Source organism: Pelecanus crispus, chromosome 8, assembly GCF_030463565.1.
Source record: "Pelecanus crispus isolate bPelCri1 chromosome 8, bPelCri1.pri, whole genome shotgun sequence".
Classification (NCBI taxonomy): domain Eukaryota; kingdom Metazoa; phylum Chordata; class Aves; order Pelecaniformes; family Pelecanidae; genus Pelecanus; species Pelecanus crispus.
The window spans coordinates 19,523,528-19,540,892 of record NC_134650.1 but is presented as its reverse complement, the minus strand read 5'-3'; the positions used below and the strand labels follow the sequence as shown (position 1 = coordinate 19,540,892).

The 17,365-nt window shown below is 39.9% G+C and overlaps 1 protein-coding gene across 1 annotated transcript in view; it reads right to left on the bottom strand.

Moving 5' to 3' along the window:
- Positions 1-213: 213 nt before the first annotated feature.
- Positions 214-17,365, bottom strand: part of RANBP17 (RAN binding protein 17) — a 164,354-nt gene continuing 147,202 nt past the window's right edge. The window contains exons 26-28 of the mRNA XM_075715220.1: positions 7,340-7,438; positions 3,324-3,451; positions 214-310 (exon numbers count right to left, since the gene is read on the bottom strand). Coding sequence (XP_075571335.1) covers positions 214-310; positions 3,324-3,451; positions 7,340-7,438 — 324 coding nt within the window. The remainder of the gene's footprint in view (positions 311-3,323; positions 3,452-7,339; positions 7,439-17,365) is intronic.

The window sequence follows — 17,365 nt, the reverse complement described above, 5'->3', positions numbered from 1 at the left end:
TAAGAAAGGCTGAAAATGTTCTTCAAACTAAGGCTGATTTTCCATTGCTTTCACTATTATAAATCCTTACATTTAGGCCAGAGATATAAAAAGGCAGAAGACATCTTAAAAAAATAGTTTTCACAAGGGTCAAAAATCTATCTAACAATATAACAGGGTCCCACAACTTTCAGAGTTGGTTTATTAATCAGTGCTCCGTTTCCAAAGTCACTGTCAGCTCATCATATCTAAACTGCCGGGATCCGAGGCCCCTTCGCTGCGCAGAGCTTCAGCCATGTCTCTTCGAAAGACTGACATATTCTGAGTGAACCTGGGAAAAAGAGAACCCAGATGTTTGGTTAAAGGAGACCTAATATTGAGAGATGTATTTCAAGAATCAGTAAAAAGAGTAACTATAGTGTAAATTTTAGATTGAAAGAAAAACAGAGGAAAACTCACAAACAAAATCATTAGCTGCCCTCAAAAACCAGTCCTATAAAATAACAACGAGCATGTAAACGTGTATGGGCAGCATTATAAACTCAGCCTACCAGCAGTGTGAAACATTTTAAAAGTCAGCTGGGAAATGAATGCAATGAGAAACCTTTCCATCTCACGTGACCCAGAACACATCCTTTCTCCCAAACCTCCAGCAAAGGGCTCTTTGGGACATATCCAGATGGTCATCAAACCTAGGCTCTCTCAGACCTACCTTCCTCCCTCGTGAGTGGTGTCAGAGTTCAACCTGTCTCTCGGTGAAATGCAGTACCATCACCCATCTGGCACAGAATGAATTCACAAAAATATTCCCCAACAGTTCTCTACTGGCAGGTGTAGGATGGGAGATCCGCCTGGTGTCATCACACCTGAGACTGAATGACAACTCTGACTCGGCTTGTATGACAGCCCAAATCTGATCTACTCCCTGGGTCTATCCTTACCTGAAATGAAGAGTTCAGTTGCCATTTATCACATCTCATGTATGTACTTAAAAAAAAAAAAACAACCAAAAACCACACAAAAAATGAATTAAAATGTCAGAAACATATATTGCATCCTGCATTTAGGGTTTTTCAAATGTTCTTTTGTTTGTTGCCTCAATGCTCTTCGCTTTGATTGTGTCAGACTTTGCTGGCTCGCTATAGCGAAGCTAATAAAGTCTCCCAAAGAACGGCTCCTTAGGGCTGCTTCTTGCAAAGGACTGGTGGACAGGTGCTTGCAAAACTGATGGGATCTCAGCAAAGGTCTCTTTGTAGGACCAGGGGTAATAATCCTTCCTGTACTGTACTTTATGGGTATGTCTAGCAGCAGTGTGGTAAACTGGGGCTTGCTGTGTGTGGAAATACAGGATGCAATTATGAGTTCATTCTTTATTCTATTCATAATTTTTTACATTTGTGCTTATTTCCTTACTAATGGAAATTGATTTCTGCTCAATTTTAAACAATCACAGTTAAAAGAAGCTCCTGTTCCACTGAATAAATCTGAGAAGGATTACAAATCAAGAGCTGAAAACAGAAAAGCCATCGTATTAACTCATGCTGCTTGTTGGGGAAGTGATGGCTTAAAAGTCTTCCCAAGTTAGACAGGCGGATGCTACTGAGACAGACGAGCTGCTCGTTCAACCGAATTATCTCTATCCCCCTCACACCTGCACCCATCCCTCCCCGCCTGCACTTCCACAAAAGCTCTCTGAGAGCTTCCACACCACTGCCGATCTCAGAGTACTCCCCAGCGCTTCGAGATGAAAATCCCCTTTAAATCCACAGATACTTGAATCTAACACTTGCCAAATCTAATATTTGCTGGCAGCCGAAGTGATGGAAACCTCTGTCCACGCCCCGAATGGGGACAGCACAGACAGCAGAGCTGGATTCCCCACACTGCCCAACTACCATGCCTCACTGCCTGCCTGGAGGTGACAGGGGAGCTCGGCCACCTTCCCTGAGCCTAGGCTAGTTGTCAGAATAGGGCAGCTCAGAGAAACTTCAAATCAAAGTATGTTCTTCTCAGAAAACAATGTTGTCTTAATGACTTCTTGCCTTCAATAAATAAAAATATATATGGAACTAAAAATCTATCTAGTTATAAGAACAAGCTTTACCCAGTTTTTAATTTTTTCTTTTTTCTTTTTTTGTTTTCTTTTAAATCCTGAAGGACTGTTGAGTCAAGTGACTCCCCTTGGCATTTACAGCTCTAAGGTCAGACTACATCCTACAGCCTGCCACTGCCAGCTGAGTTTTTCTTTGTTTTAACAGGCATTTTCCTCCTTCCCGGTGGCTGCCTTTTCCCCAGATTTTCTGCTGATCCATAATACAAGTTACACAGAAAGTCTGTCTGATTTATTAGTGCCATGGATGTGATCTCTGTGCTTCTCTGGGTTTGCTTCCAAATTCCTCTGTTTCTGGCTATCATCCAGAGTCAGGCCATAAGGAGAGTACACCTTTAGTACCAGAATTTAATAGGAAAACGAAGCAAAATTGTGGAGACCATAATTAACACAAAACTATTTAAGAATTAAACAAGTTCAACATAATTTTCACACCAACAAACAGGGAAGAAGTCAGAGAAATAAAATCACCAAACGGTTTTAGCCCTCACTTCTCTCCAAGCCCCTTTCCAGTTTGCTTCAAGCTTTCCAGGAAGTCCCACAGTCTGGACTTAGATTGTATCTCTATACTTTCAAGGTTTACTTTGGTTGAATAATGCACATAGAAGAGAAAATGCAGCTAGCTAGTAACAAAATGTTAGTGTGAACATCAAATGCAGACAAACTCGCCATTTCTTTTGTGAAGGCTTCTATTTTTCAAATGAGGGCAAGATTGGGTGAATTTGTGAATCATGTTAAAAAAAATATCCTTGCCTCATTTATCTACAATGTGTAAGTGGCCCCACTGGATCCCTTCTCATTCTGTTATTTCACAAGCAGTTGCTTAACCCCAACACCAGCAAGAAAAGGCTCTGTCAGAGCAACAGCACTGCTGGAGGCTGAAGCGAGTGTTTTATCAGAGGGGTTTAAGGTTGGAAAGAGGAATCTCTTGAGGCTCACCTACTGAAATAAAGCAGTTTTTCCCAAGTGAAAAAGCAGCAGCTGCAGCCTGGCAAACCTTGACTTTGGGATTAAATTAGGAAATACATTTCTGACCAAGGAAATACATAATTATCAAATGTTCAGGCTCTAACTGTTAAGTCCAGGGATGAATTCTTTGATAGGATATTATCTTCCTTTCAAAAGGAACTGCAGTTTAAGGCTACTGGGAATACTTCCTATGTTATATTTTTTTCCAGTCAGAGTTTCCATTTCTCTTTTATTCTTTCAGCTTACTTATGTGTTATGAACTTACCTGTCTCTGTTCTTTACCAAAAGGTTCTGCTCGACTCCTTCCATGAGATTCCTGAAGCACTGGTCAAGGACTTCACGTTTGTTGTCAGGCTGGCTGGTTATCAAGGTTGCCCTTAGTTCACTGAAGTACTATGACAGCAAAGCAAAGAATATTAAAAATGAGGTTTGGAAATTTAAACCCAGAGTTATTTCATCTACATCTGCAGCACTCTTGAGCAAGTGCTTCACATGTTGCCCTCTGGGAGAGGAGTTTGGCTGACAGCATGCAGAGGTCTATCTGAATCAGGTTTCAGATGCCGCCTTCCTGAAGTGCACCAGCTTCAGCTGTATACCATGACTGAATTTTAGTGCCAACAGGTGATCTTCCACTTTACCAGTGGGTGTTGGCCACTTAACCAGTTCCAAGATAGCAAGCCACCTAAGAGAGGTGGCAGAAACATCCTTGACTTCTTTTCAAGTCTTTTCAGAATGATGCATATTTGTGCACCTCGCTGTGGGCTCTAATAACTTCAGTGCTGTGATGGGACAGACTCACCTTTGCTTCTTTAGAAGCTAAGTAATCTACATGGTTTTCTATATACTATTCCCATTATATGCTGGCAGATTTATACACTAGTTAAAATAGAACTTTTTATCACATTAGAAAAATCTAGGTTTAGTCTACAATTACTGAATGGGAGGGGACCTCCAGTGTTATCTACTACCCTACTACTACAGCCAAGCAAGTCACATAATCCTGTTTAGTGTTTATTATATTGGCTGTGCCAGTCAAAGTCTTATGGCCTTGGGCATAAGCACATCCGTGGTATAAGCACTGATACACGCAGTAATTCAGAGGAGAATGAACCATTCTGATGAACCTGTGCCCAAGTACCTGGCAGAGTTTCTGAGCAGTCTGATATTGCAGTCAAGAATAGTATTGCTGGTATTCCCCAAATTTTATGTGTATAATAAAAGAACTTGTTAAAGGTAGGATGAAAATCAGTTTTTAGTATGCAAAATTTAGTAGACTTTTGAAGTTAATGTAACTTGTAGAGTGTTGTACAGTGTCAGAAAGCACAAAAGTCTGTGATTTGTTTGCTAGATTTTTTAAAAAACCTTTAACAGGTTTAAAGCTGTTTAAACCTTAAACGGATCTCAAACACACTTTTCCATCAAAACTACCATTCCCCTGTACACATGAAAAAAATGTGCGACAACGAAAGAAAATGTAGTAAAACCATAGCACTCTAACACCAAACCCTGACAACTCAACAGGATTATAGGAAGTGTTTGCTTTAATGTCTGCTTGGCAAATTACTCGCCCTCAATCCAGTTCCTCTCAAACCAGAAACATCCTGTATTACGCATCTTTGCTGACCACTGCAGCAGTACTGGAAGTGAAAGCAGCAGCTAATCAAATAGCTGGGTCCCAAACTACTTAGAAACTCAAAACTAAAAATCACCTGGGAGCTGGTGTGAAAGATGAAATATCTGCCTGCATCAAACACATTCCCAGAAGGCCTGTCTCCAGGTGAGAAATGCAGAGTTCAATGCAGAGAAGGCCACAACCCCGAGATCTTGTCCAGCGTCCACAAGTTGTTTTTAGAAAAGAGGCATTCCAAGAACTTCTTCAGTCAAACCCATAATGGAAAATATTAACAGCATCCTCAAGTAACAGCAAGGAATAACATCTCTGCCTAGCATTAATGAGTACAGCATCCCCCTGAAGACTCTCCCCTGGCACCACTGTTTCAACACTATGGAGCTGTTCTGAGCCCTGGGGTTTCCAGGGCCTCTCTGCCATAATATCACTTTTGCCTGTACATTCGAATGCCTGTGTTCTTCGGTTGAAGTGCAACAGCAAGGAGGAGATACTGTTGCTACATTATCAGGATACAGAGGGCTTTTTCTGCCAACCTCTTGCCACTAGGATTTAAATTAAACTTGCCGCTGCACTTCAGTATGGGAACAGTGTCAGGAGCCTGCAACCATCCCATTTCATACTAAGCTGATGCTGTCTCAAAAGATTTAGCGTTGTTTTAGGGTGGACTCTGCGTACGATACCCATTTTGGCATAATCACCCCTAGTGGTGCAAACATATATAAATCCCAGGTTTTCCAAGTCCCCAAGAAAAGCTGATGCCTTCCCTTTGAGATGAATTATGGGCAAAGAAGATCTCATTAAAACAGAAGAAGAAGTGAACAAGTGGTAAAACATGGTAAATGCGTCCTTGCTATCTCAGGAACTGTAGAGATAGAGACCCTACCTGAAATAAAGGAACCCATTTCCAATAAATAAACCAGCAGTACACTGAAATGAACCAAGAAAAGATGACTTTTACAGCCATATGTAAGTATGTGTCCTACTTTTTCCAAATACGAAATAACCTTGATGCAAAAGGGGCAATACAAATACTGTAAATTCTATTTCCTGTTCTCCACCTTTCCAAAAGAAATGTAAGGCTTGTTCATAAGTAAAGGTGCTTGTACATATCCATGTCTGCTAAGCAAAACACATAATCATTAGAACTAGTCTAATTTCAGTAAAAAGAATATTCTGCCAGTCACAAATTTATTCCTTATGATTTACAGCTCCATGGTTTTATGTTCAAGTGAAGTATTTAATTTCTTCTTATACTGAAGCATCAAAACCACGTAATTAATATGTAGTCAGGCTAATACTTAAATGCTATAAATCAGAAGCATTATATAAACAAAAGTGTCGTCTTGAACAAGATTGGGAATGCACAAAACTACTTATTTCCCACTTTTATAATGATGCAGTGACTCAGAGCAGATAGAAAATGATTAGTTTTCCTTCCAAAGTAGGAAATATTGCTTCCATCTGTAAAGTATAATATTGTGATGTCATAAAGTTTTCCTAAACACTGAATTTGCCCTTATTCCCTCTCAATCATTTTAAAAGAACTGCTCTCTCTTATAGAGCTTGGATTTAAATCACAATAACACACCAAGAAGATGAATGACAGTGCTATTGGATATGGCTAAAATTGGATCCTTCAGCACAGGTGAATGATGAGACAGCGCTTCTCTTCTTGATATATTTTCTTCTTCTATTAGTTTCCTTCCATAGCTGGGATTTCAGTTTGAATTTTAATGTATGCGGTTGCTGCTAATCTTAGTGTCTTATTTTTTTCCAGCACCCTCTTATTGTATAGACAATTCATTCTCCAAAGCAGTAATACACTGAGGCTTGTGACTGCCCAAAAGATAAAGCAATTCAGAATAAAGTTAGAGCTAGCTCTGAAGTATGGCGAATACAACAGGTCAATATCTTCAGAAACAATGCCTTGCCATACAAAAAATGCACACATTTAGATCAACTTGCATTCGTTTACTCAGATGGTTTCCATTTCAGACAATATTGTCTCTATTAAGTCACCAGGGAAACATGATGGGTATATCCAAATTTATAGTTTCAGATTTTATTGAAAGGGCAAATTGCAGAGTATTTCCTGGTTTACAGAATCTGCCACAGATGCACACAATCCAAATGGCAATCAATGAGAGTACTTAAGTGTAAGCGCTCAGATAATACCCCCCAAAGCTAGTTGCTCCTGTGAAACCCTTCAGAAATTGGTTAACTATTTTTCTAGGAAGCAATTCTTCTGATGTGATTTCCACAGTGTTCTTGTTTCATATTTCTACCTAAAAGCCAGATGAGCTTGCATAACTTCTATTCCTGCTTAATTCTGGAAAAGCGAAGACATAAGATTTATTAAAAAAAGGTTAATTATATACTTGCATGATCTAAGGTTGAGTATAAAAGTTGGGGTAAAGGTTTGAGAGGATTTTTTTCATCAAAATGAAGCCCCTCAGCCTCTGTGAACTAATTTGTAAAATACCTATACGAACCCCACTCTCCACTCCCAATGTGAGCATCATAGAGCAAGGTCCCAAGGAAAGAGATGGGGGATTTGAAGGGTAACAGGCAGCTTTGTTCTATGTGAAATTATTATTTCAACTATTTGGGCATGTGAAGAGTGAACCTGGTGGAATTTCTTAAATACTCACTTTCTCATTGAGAAGTATAAGTCCAAGCAGTGGTCTTGACACAGACCATTGGTTTCTGCAGTCTTCAAAAATGATGGTGTTCATTAGAATTGACATCATCTGAAAGAAAATTCAGGCATTTTACATTAATATGGATACTGTTGTTATACTGTGTGATGTGGTAAGAAGGAAAAATTAATGAACCTTTAACTAGCCATGCTGAAACCACTGGTATTTCATATATGAGCATGGTATCACAAAAGTCATTCTTCCAAACAAATATTTCCATAACCAAAACTACCAGGTGAAGAAAGTTAAAGAAAACGAATGTCAAAGCTCGGCTCTAAAGAAAAAGTTGAAGTTAAAACAAATATGAATTGAGATTTAGAGCTGGGCTAATTTAAGGTACAAGTTTTGACTTTATTATGGGCATCTGCCCCGTTGTCACACTAATTCTAGGAGAGCAATACATGTGCGACCAGTAATCTATATTAGTTTCAGATTAATCCCTAGCTGCTCTTCAAGATTCTGGTTTTCTCACATCCACCTTTCTTCAAGCATGACACTGCAAGGCATTTGAAGGGAGCACTCCCTGTTTCAATGAAGGCAATCCTGATTACAGCAAGAAGTCTATAAATCTATACCATTTCCATCGCAGTTACAAATCCAGGCTCTGATTTTAGACATTTTAGACATTTACTTCTGTGACTTACTTCACGGAGCAGGGATAAAGCCACTTCATCAACTTTATGAAGCACTGAGATCTATCAACTCATAAAATTAAGTTCTATTGGCACCCAGAGTGAAGGTACATAATTCACTTTGCTCATTGGCTGGCATGTGACCAGAGCCTTCAGCTAATGCCACATGGAATATTCTCCCCCTGAAGCCTCTTCTGGTTTTGCTGTGCTTCTATACCTCTGGTGTGTGTAGCTAGGAAGGGTAGGACTTATTTAGGGATTCGCACAACTTTCGTAAAAAGAAATTACAAAATAACTATAGAATCCATTTAAAGATAAAATGCTCTAAGATATCCTTGAGACACGTTAGTTCAAAATGCCATAGGCCACAACATATATGAACCTAAAAACATTACTCAGAGATTGAACAGAGTGAAAATTTGTAAAATGTCACCAGTAAATAGTTTGACTCACATTTATAAAATATCTACACCCTAAAACCAAACAAAGAGGAAGTAGAAAATCATTAAAACCTTTCTTCTAGGCCAACAAGTAGCTATGAGCAGGGTCTCCAGAGAGCTGCCACACTGCAAACTAGCCTGTAATAACTGACCAAGGCGAAGTCAAACAGCATGTTTCACTAAATGAAAAGGATGAATCCTAGCACTACAAATCAGCTGGAACAGAGATATCCATAAATTATTTGAGCTTTCAAGTTAGGAACATACCGTCTGGCATGGGAAAGGCCAATTCTTCACCTGACTTCACAGTTTATATATCAGGCAAACTACTTTTCATTACTCACAGGACAAAACCAGTTCTATACTGCTTTGGAACTAACGCAAACAATTCAAAACCTCTGCACAAGCACTAATACATTTTTAAGTAATTAAACAAACTCATTCAAGCTGTGATGTAGAGCACCACTACTGACGTACCCATATTTCTTAGAAAAAGTGCGATGCATGTAGAAAGACTTTCAATGTGATGCTTAATCTAAAAAGGGCATGCTCAGTAACAAGTTCACAACTGACCCAGAGGGAAAGTGCTTCCTCTTCAAACTCCAGCTTTATCAAACAACTCATGAGGATGTCTTTAAGGTCGCTAGCCCAGAATTGCTACTAAATTGCAAATGAACTGCAAAGCAAATATTCTAGGAAAGTTTTTGGCCTAAATATGGAAGATGACCAAAAGACCCCAAATTCACCTTGGAAACACTCATTTGTCTCTGTGCGTAAGTAGTACAGACAGTACTGAAAGAAGCAAGGAATATGATGAGCATTACAATTCAAAAAAACAAAGCCAATATAAAGCAATCTACATACACTAACTATTAATTGCGTGTTTTGATACAGGCCAACCAGGACAGGAAACGGTGAAAGCCTCCCTCCCACTTCCAAGCTTTTCCTCTGACAAGATCCTACTGTCGAACATTTTTAATTCCGCTTCTCACTCTAAGCATTAATGAAGGAGGACCCTTTTAGAAATCATTAGTCGTGTAGGAAACACCACTCCATTCAAGAGTTAGCTAGGTCTCATACCCGGACATGCGTACATCTGTTTTCTTCACGGGTCAACCCGTTCCTTTCCATTAGACTAGACAGTTACAACACCACCAAGCACTAATCCTTTCACACAAAATTGCCTCTTTTTAAAGGAGCTACTGGGACTAGTGGTACCACTGCACTAATATGAACAAGGTTGTAACATCTGCCCATGAGCTCTCTGGAACAGTGATTAATGCCTCTTGTGAAGTTATGTAAGTCTATTACTTGCAGAGGTGGACAATTTGGAATCCTATCATGTTGCCTTTGCAGATGTCTTAGACATCCCACTTCTTGCAAAGATTTAAAAAAAAAAAAATCAAGGTGTATAGCTTGGCATTAGGAATTGCATGCATAAAATCGCGGAAAACATCTATCTATCATATCAAGACGTCGGTCGGAGGTTGTCAGGGGTGCATTACAGCACAGGCAGAAGACCATCAGCAATTACTGAGCCTAATTCCACCAAGATGAAGGGCACCAATATCCATAACAGCCTTAAACTTCCTTTTCCTGTTTTCTGTGTTTCTCTCTCACAACTATTAGTGCTGCTTTGTTTCACTCTGTAGCTTTGGTTTCCTGTGCTACTTCTGCATGAGCCTACAGCAAGCTTTTGTGTTCCAGATCCTTCTTTGTTTTATAGTGCTGCTGACACACTCCAAGAGAGATTGCACCCGCAAACAAGCACTAGGAGACCACCCCTGCTGGAAAGAACTTCTGTCTAAGGGAGGCAGCCTGCACAGATTCATCTGCAAGGCAATAGAGCTCATCTAGAGGAGCTTCACGCTACTTTATAATGCAGCTTTGCCTCAGCAAATAGCACATTTACTGGTGATGTACCAGACTTTAACTCCTTCTTGGGCAGATGTATCAGGCTTTCATTTAATTTCACTAATTCCCCCTCTCCCGCCTCTCTACTGTTTTCACATAATACAGAACAAGTGACATCCTCGGCTTCCTCCTTCAGACCTCATGTGATCAGTGATTTGACTCTGTTGTAACGAGGAGAAACAAGCCGACCCACACAGGAAAGAATTTCTAGATACTCGACACACAGCTCCACATATATGCCCATTTCTGTTGCTCCCCTGAGTTGTTCAGGTCATGAAGAAACTGCAACTCTTTAAGCTTCTGAGAGAGGCTCTGAAATAATGTCCCACCTTCTTAATATTTCATTTGCTGACACACGTTTACATATATTTGTGTTTATGATGGCAACATATACGGAAACGATACAGCATTTTCTGAAGATGAGCTCTTGCCCAATAACATCTACAAATGAGGAGATGAATGCAGTTACCTGGCCAGCACCGCTGCCCCAGTGACCCTGCTCACTCTGAGGCCATCAGCTGGACCCAGGTACATGAGCAAGCGTTCAGCAGCCAACAGCAGCAGCACTGTCTGCATTTTTATTTCACTTCTTTTGAGAACTGCAGAACATTTCCCAGATGTTAGTTAGCTTCAAAGCGTGCCACTGAGATACATCAGCATTACCATCACATTTTCAGAGGGGATGAATGACGAACAAAGTCTGTACGCAAAGCCACAGTGATACAGCCTGAGCCTGGGGCAACCCCTCAAATTCCTCAGCTCCTTCCAGCCACCACCAAATTCTGGTTGTGCTGCTGCTAGACCTGCAGTCCCTCTTACCAGACAGCAGCAGAAGCTGGTGGGGTTCAGGTGGACTTGCATGTATTTAGCGTGCAGGTGTCAGAGGGAAACCCATGCTATGGCACACCCTCCTTGCTCCACCTTTGCCAAAAGTCTTACCATCTAACTGGAGATCACAAAAGGAACTCAATGGCAAAACAAAGCACAGAGCACAGAAGCAGAACTGATCAAACATACGGATTTTTTGTTTTCTAGGTGGAAAATACTGTATTGGTAGAAACGGAAACTTTTTTTTTCAGGAAAATGACTTCTTGGATCCTGCCACAGACCCACTGCAGCACAGCAGCACTCCAGCAGCCGGGGCAGCTGCCTGAGGCGTGGGGCAGACACAAGTCCTCATGCTGACTCAGGCAGAAAACAAGGTCTCAAGGTGGGGAAAGAGACATTAAAAAGGAAGGAGGTGGGGGAGCAGATAATCTATTTTCTGCTTAGTTCAAAACAGCAACCTTGCCTCTGTTCTCTTATCTTAAACATAAGGCATCACTTTATCTGGTTCAGTCATGTTTCTCCTGACACATTTGTTCTTTACAAAAGGAACTATTGACAGCACAGGCAAGAATAAAGAACTGTTCTTCCAATAAATTAATTCTTCAGAGCCTCTCTTCCTTCAGAGCCTCCTTCTTTCTTGGGTGGAGGAGGAAAATGTTGGTCAAGATAACCCTCATCATGAAAACTTTTTCTAAAGCAAGCTGGAAAAGAAGCTGCCTTTCCATTAAAAAGGCTTTTTTTGCTGCTCCACTTTATCAATAGAGAGCACTTGCATCATTGCAGGTCCCGTAACTCATTTCTCTCTCCCATATGTTGGGATGAATATTTTATTTTGCTGCAACTAATCACATTTTAACATAAAGAACATTATATTAACACCAGAGACAGCAGTATGTATTCCTTTACAAAAGATTTAGAATCATCTAAGAACATACACATCTTTTAACCAAACACTTGGCTGGTCAGAAGACTGGTTTTTTTCCATTCAGATCTGAAAAAGATTCAGATTTTCATTGTTTAGCATATGAAACTTGGTAGGTTTTTATAGCTCTAGCTCCAGACAGTCTGCTCTTAATTTAGGAGCTGTGATTACTAATTTAAATGTCCTTTGGAGTTCTCAGTTCTTTCATCATCAATTCTTCCTATATCAATAAACGGATCATCATTTACTAATAATATTAGGAAGATTTAAATGCTCCAAGATTATTAAATACCTTAAATTTTAATCTGTTGTTTTAAAATATTTATTTTACTAGAAAGCCTAACTTTCAGATTGATATTTTCCATGTTCAAAGCTAAAATTTCCAGATGAAATAAGAAAACTAAAGCCTTTATTTATTATGAAAGTTAGAACCAGCCCATTATTCCTGAACTAAAAAAAATATTTAACTGCCAGGAACAGCAGATCAGTTGAGACATGCCATATATAAGAGTTTAAGAATCATGCGTTTTGTCCTCCTGCATTATGAAATTACATTAGACCAACAAAGAGCTTTAAAGAAGTTGTTCCAGAGCAGCAGAAGCATGGAAGGCTGGTGCTGTGGCTGACATGGGCAGCCTCACCCTCTAGCACCAAATAATGGACCAAGTTACATTACAGCAGCGTTCTTTCTCGACACCCTCTCAACCCTCTCCCGTCCTGTTGCTAATTTTCATTATATGTACAGGAAAAGGGAAGGAGTTGTGGAAGGAGGGAGGGTGGGAGAGAGAGAAGGCGGCATCAAGACAGAAAACACAGGCAGTCCATGAAACTGGACTAACGCAAGCACAGCGCTCTTCTCAACACCCTTTCTGCTCTGAGGCTTCTAAGCTACCCTCAGACCAAGCTTTTCTTTCAGCCTATACAGGCTAGATTCCTCCAGATGTCTGTTCACAGAATATAGCATTTCACCCTATTTATACATACTTCAATATATATATGTAAATAAACATTAATAACTAAAATTTCACGATTCAACAGCTGAAGCTTAAAGAAGATGCAGGAATTATCAAGACTTAATAAAATTGTGAGGGACCCAATCTTGTATGTCAATTTGGTATAGTTCAATTGGGTCTGGCCTTTTGGTTTCCTTTTATGAAAACATTAAGCTATAAATGGCTGAAAAAACCCAATCATGATGTCAGGACAAGGCATCTGGGTGACACACTGCATGCCATGAACTAGTATATGCCAGCAGCTGATGGACTGAAATATGATTTAAGTGCATCTTTCACAGGGTATTACTATCAGTTATACATTACATCCTGCTGGGAGAGTTTTTTTCTCCCAACGTTCAGAAGGGATGGCTATAGATGTGAAAATGGAAGTTACAGAGTGTGTGGAGCTTGGCATTTTCCTGGATATGTCTTTAGAACTTGCCAAAGGCTGAGTACGGGAGATTCACTTGAAGTAGGTCCAAATCATGAGCCAGCAGAGATAATCATAAAATAAGATTGTACTAACTTACGCCAAACCTGACTTTGTATCCCAAAGAGAAACATGAGCACATACTCAAAAGGATATATTTAGGATGATAGCTTAATGCTAACAACAAGCACGTGCAATACGTCCATTAAATTTACTACACTAGATCCACTGCAGTTTCTTTTTTTTCCTGTTAAAATAAACATGTATGTACAAAATAAACATGTATGTTAACAGTGCAATACCATAGACCAGTAGTGCAAACTGGACTTTTCAAAACTAAGGTTTACTTTCATCATTTCCTACCTTTAGCCAGTAGTGAACCGCCTTTCAAGCAGTCGACAGCATCACAAAACAGATGTTTGAGCTACGCTAGGGAGTAAGTGCAACAGAGCTGGAACACTGGCAGCAGCTACGTCCTGCACATGCGATGTTCACAGCGAAAGATTTTGCCCTACACTAGCACATTTTCAAACATCAATTTTAATCTCTTCCCTCTAATTTGAGGGCATATTCTAACATGACAGAATGTGTTCTTTTCAAACTACAGTCGCATCTGAATTTTTTATGTGAAGGACTATGATTCTCAGTCCAGTGTCACCTATCAGAACTGGGTCCATCTATCCTAAGGGAGACTATGCTCCTGGGTGAGCTGGCATCCATTAGGGATGGAGAAGAGATGCCAGCTGGCTGCTACAGACTCACCTATAGAGTAAAGCAGTAAGTCTCATGGGATGGAGCAGTTTTGCCTAGTCTAAGGGTTGGCTACATTAAATACTGGAAGCGGAACAGTTAACTGCAGCGACACTGAAGACGTCTGATGAATGAAATACCTCCTCTTTCTGCAGGGAGGAGGGGATACATTTCATTAATTATTACCTTCCAGGGTGTGCTGACTTGCTTCTGTCTGTGCTGAATTTCATGTAAACCCTCTGTTGAATGTCACATACTCATATGCCGCCTGAAGTGCTAGATTTTGTATTTGGATATCTGGTGTAGCTGACAGATGTTTACAAACTCATGTATCTGCACAGCTTCTTTTTGCCTATCCATCTGTGCTCCCTGATAGACAGCAAATTATTCCACCTCAGGCTGGAATAATTTAAAATTGTGACATCAATGCTTAATCTGCATTTTTTAGCTGGTAGCATTCAGAGATTTTCAGTTACAGATACTAGAGTATCATTTTAAATTAACCTAAGCTGTTTATTTAAGATTCAGCCATTTCTAAACAAGTGGCTATGACTATACAGCATTACAGCTGTTTTTAAAGATGACAGAACTGTGATTAACCGGGACTTTTAGAATGCAGAACTTGTCATAATTTGTAACACAAACTTCAGGTTGCTCTGGTGTAGAAGGCTGAGCTGTTAAAAAAATCTTATAAAAAAATTAATACACATTCTCCTCTGCTTTTAGCAGTATCTGACACAGCAACTAGGTTCAGGTCTTTGTAAACCCAGTTAGTCTCATCTCAGAAGATGATCCTTAAGCATTTTTTTCCAGTCTGCATGGTGAGAGCCTCTCCCTTTCTTGCACAGCCAGCACTCTTACCTGAGAGGCGACACAGGATGAAGTCTGTGTCTACTACCAGCATCTCTGACCAAATGACTAGTTACAGATTATTTAATCCTCTTGGGAGAAGAGAACAGCAGTTGCATCTACATCAGTGCCTTCCAGCAAGAGTCTATCTTCAGGAATGTAAATGGTCCTATGTCTAAATCTTTCAGTCTTCCCCTTAACTGACACTACGACTTACAGTGTGCATCTTCTTTAAATTCCTCAAACATGAGCCATCACTCTTCTCGTCTCCAGCTCTTGAGAAATTCACCAGTGCCTTCCCTTGTATCAAGTGCTGGGAGTTGATGCACAAAAAACCTGGTGATTTTCAATGTTGCACCTGGATTTCAGCATAGGAATTGGGATCTTTACCTGCTGGATCATTAGTTTTCTGAAATCTCTATCACAGGAAGGCCTTCCAAAATACCAGTCACGTGGGGAGGGAAGAGAAGGTCAGAAAATGCTATTACTGGAAAAATAAAATAATTTAGTCTAGAACCAATTTGAGGTTAATCTCAAACTTAACCTACAGAAACATTCCAGAAATGTAAAAAGCTGTATATGGAGGGAAAGGCTGCACAGGGGATCAGCTCTAAATCTTTTGTCCAAGGAACTTCAAGGTCTCAAACTGAGCGTGCATTTATCCCTGAATCTGAACTGGACTCATCCTGACACTGAGTGGAATTGTGGTCAGCGCAACCCTCAGGGATGCAAACCCCACACACCAAGGAGCAAGTCCTTAAGCTGGGCTCGAGCTTGCACTCACCTGCAAGTCAAGTCCAGCCTGGCATGTATCACATAATCCACCTGGCCTTGCAGCAACACTAAGAGAAATCTCTTAGTAGTAGTAGTACTTAGTAGTAAGTAGCTACTTAGTAGTAGATCTCTTTTACAAGAGGCCTGACGTTGCTTGCCGCAAGGCAGCTGGGATCTGCAGGCAGCTTGAGCGTAAGCTCAAACCATGTGGATGTCTGCCAGCAGCAGACCCAGAGGCATCCCCCACACAGCAACAGTAACCGCTAGTACACAGAAAATTAGAACCAGGGTAATTATTTTACCCATATTTACCTTAGTTTAGCACTGATATGGAGATAATCAGCAGGGACAGGGAGGCAGGCTGGGCTTTTAAGCCACACCTTGAGGAAAATCAGAGTATAAGAAACCCAGCAGCTTGGCTCCAACCACTATTCAAGGATTGTCCATAAAGCGAAGTGGCCTACTCTGCTCGACGGAAGCAGAGCAGCTTGCTAGCGTAGAACTTGCAAAGACTAATCCAAGTATTAATTACCAATTGTCTAACAGATTTCAAACCTCTTCTGTTTTCAGACTGTTCATAAATTGATTCTAATTTCTTCTGCAGAACAATTATAAGTAGTATTTTTGCTATCCTGATGAACTGAACTGTAACCAAAGCTATTGCAAATAAACATAAAAGACAGATGATAAAGATGGTAATAAGCATATCGCTACTGTGTCCTGAATAGTCACCAACACTTCTTAGTGAATATCATCTTTCACAACAACAACAAAGGATAAGAGCACAAGGCTATTTCATGCAGTCATCAAAACAAAATGCACTGAATATTATATTTCATACTAAATACATTACCCTGGCAGTTTGACACTCAACATTTCAATAGATATTGCGTCTCTCTAACATTTCTGCCTAAATTTCTGCAGATGGACTTTTAAGTATCAATGGAAGATTACTTTACTTGTCACGCTAAAAAGATTTTAAAGAATGGTTGCACACACTTCATTTTTATTTTTTATTTCTTTTTTTTTTTTTTTTTTTAAAGGGAAACGAATCATGAATTCAGAAACATAGTTATACTGAAAGGCCAAATCCCATGTTGCGTAGTAGTCCTTTGTGTCTAGTGCTTTTTCAATAGCTAAACTGCCTTGTCTCTGATGTGCCCAGCAAAGCATTGGGAGGATTTGCTGAAGTTAAACTAAGCTAACCTAAACTATGCTTAAGCTAAGCTGACAGCTAAGCTGACATAAACTAACATACATAAACTAACAATTTTTTCCAAATCTCAATCTGTTGTGATATTGGGATTTAAAAAAAAAAAAAAAAAAAAAAAGGTATTTTATTTTATTTTTAAGCTCCACAGGCTCCTGGAGACATGTAAATACACAAGAATCTCAATTTTCAGTGAAACAACCCCAACAAGAAAACACCAGGGGAAAAAACCCA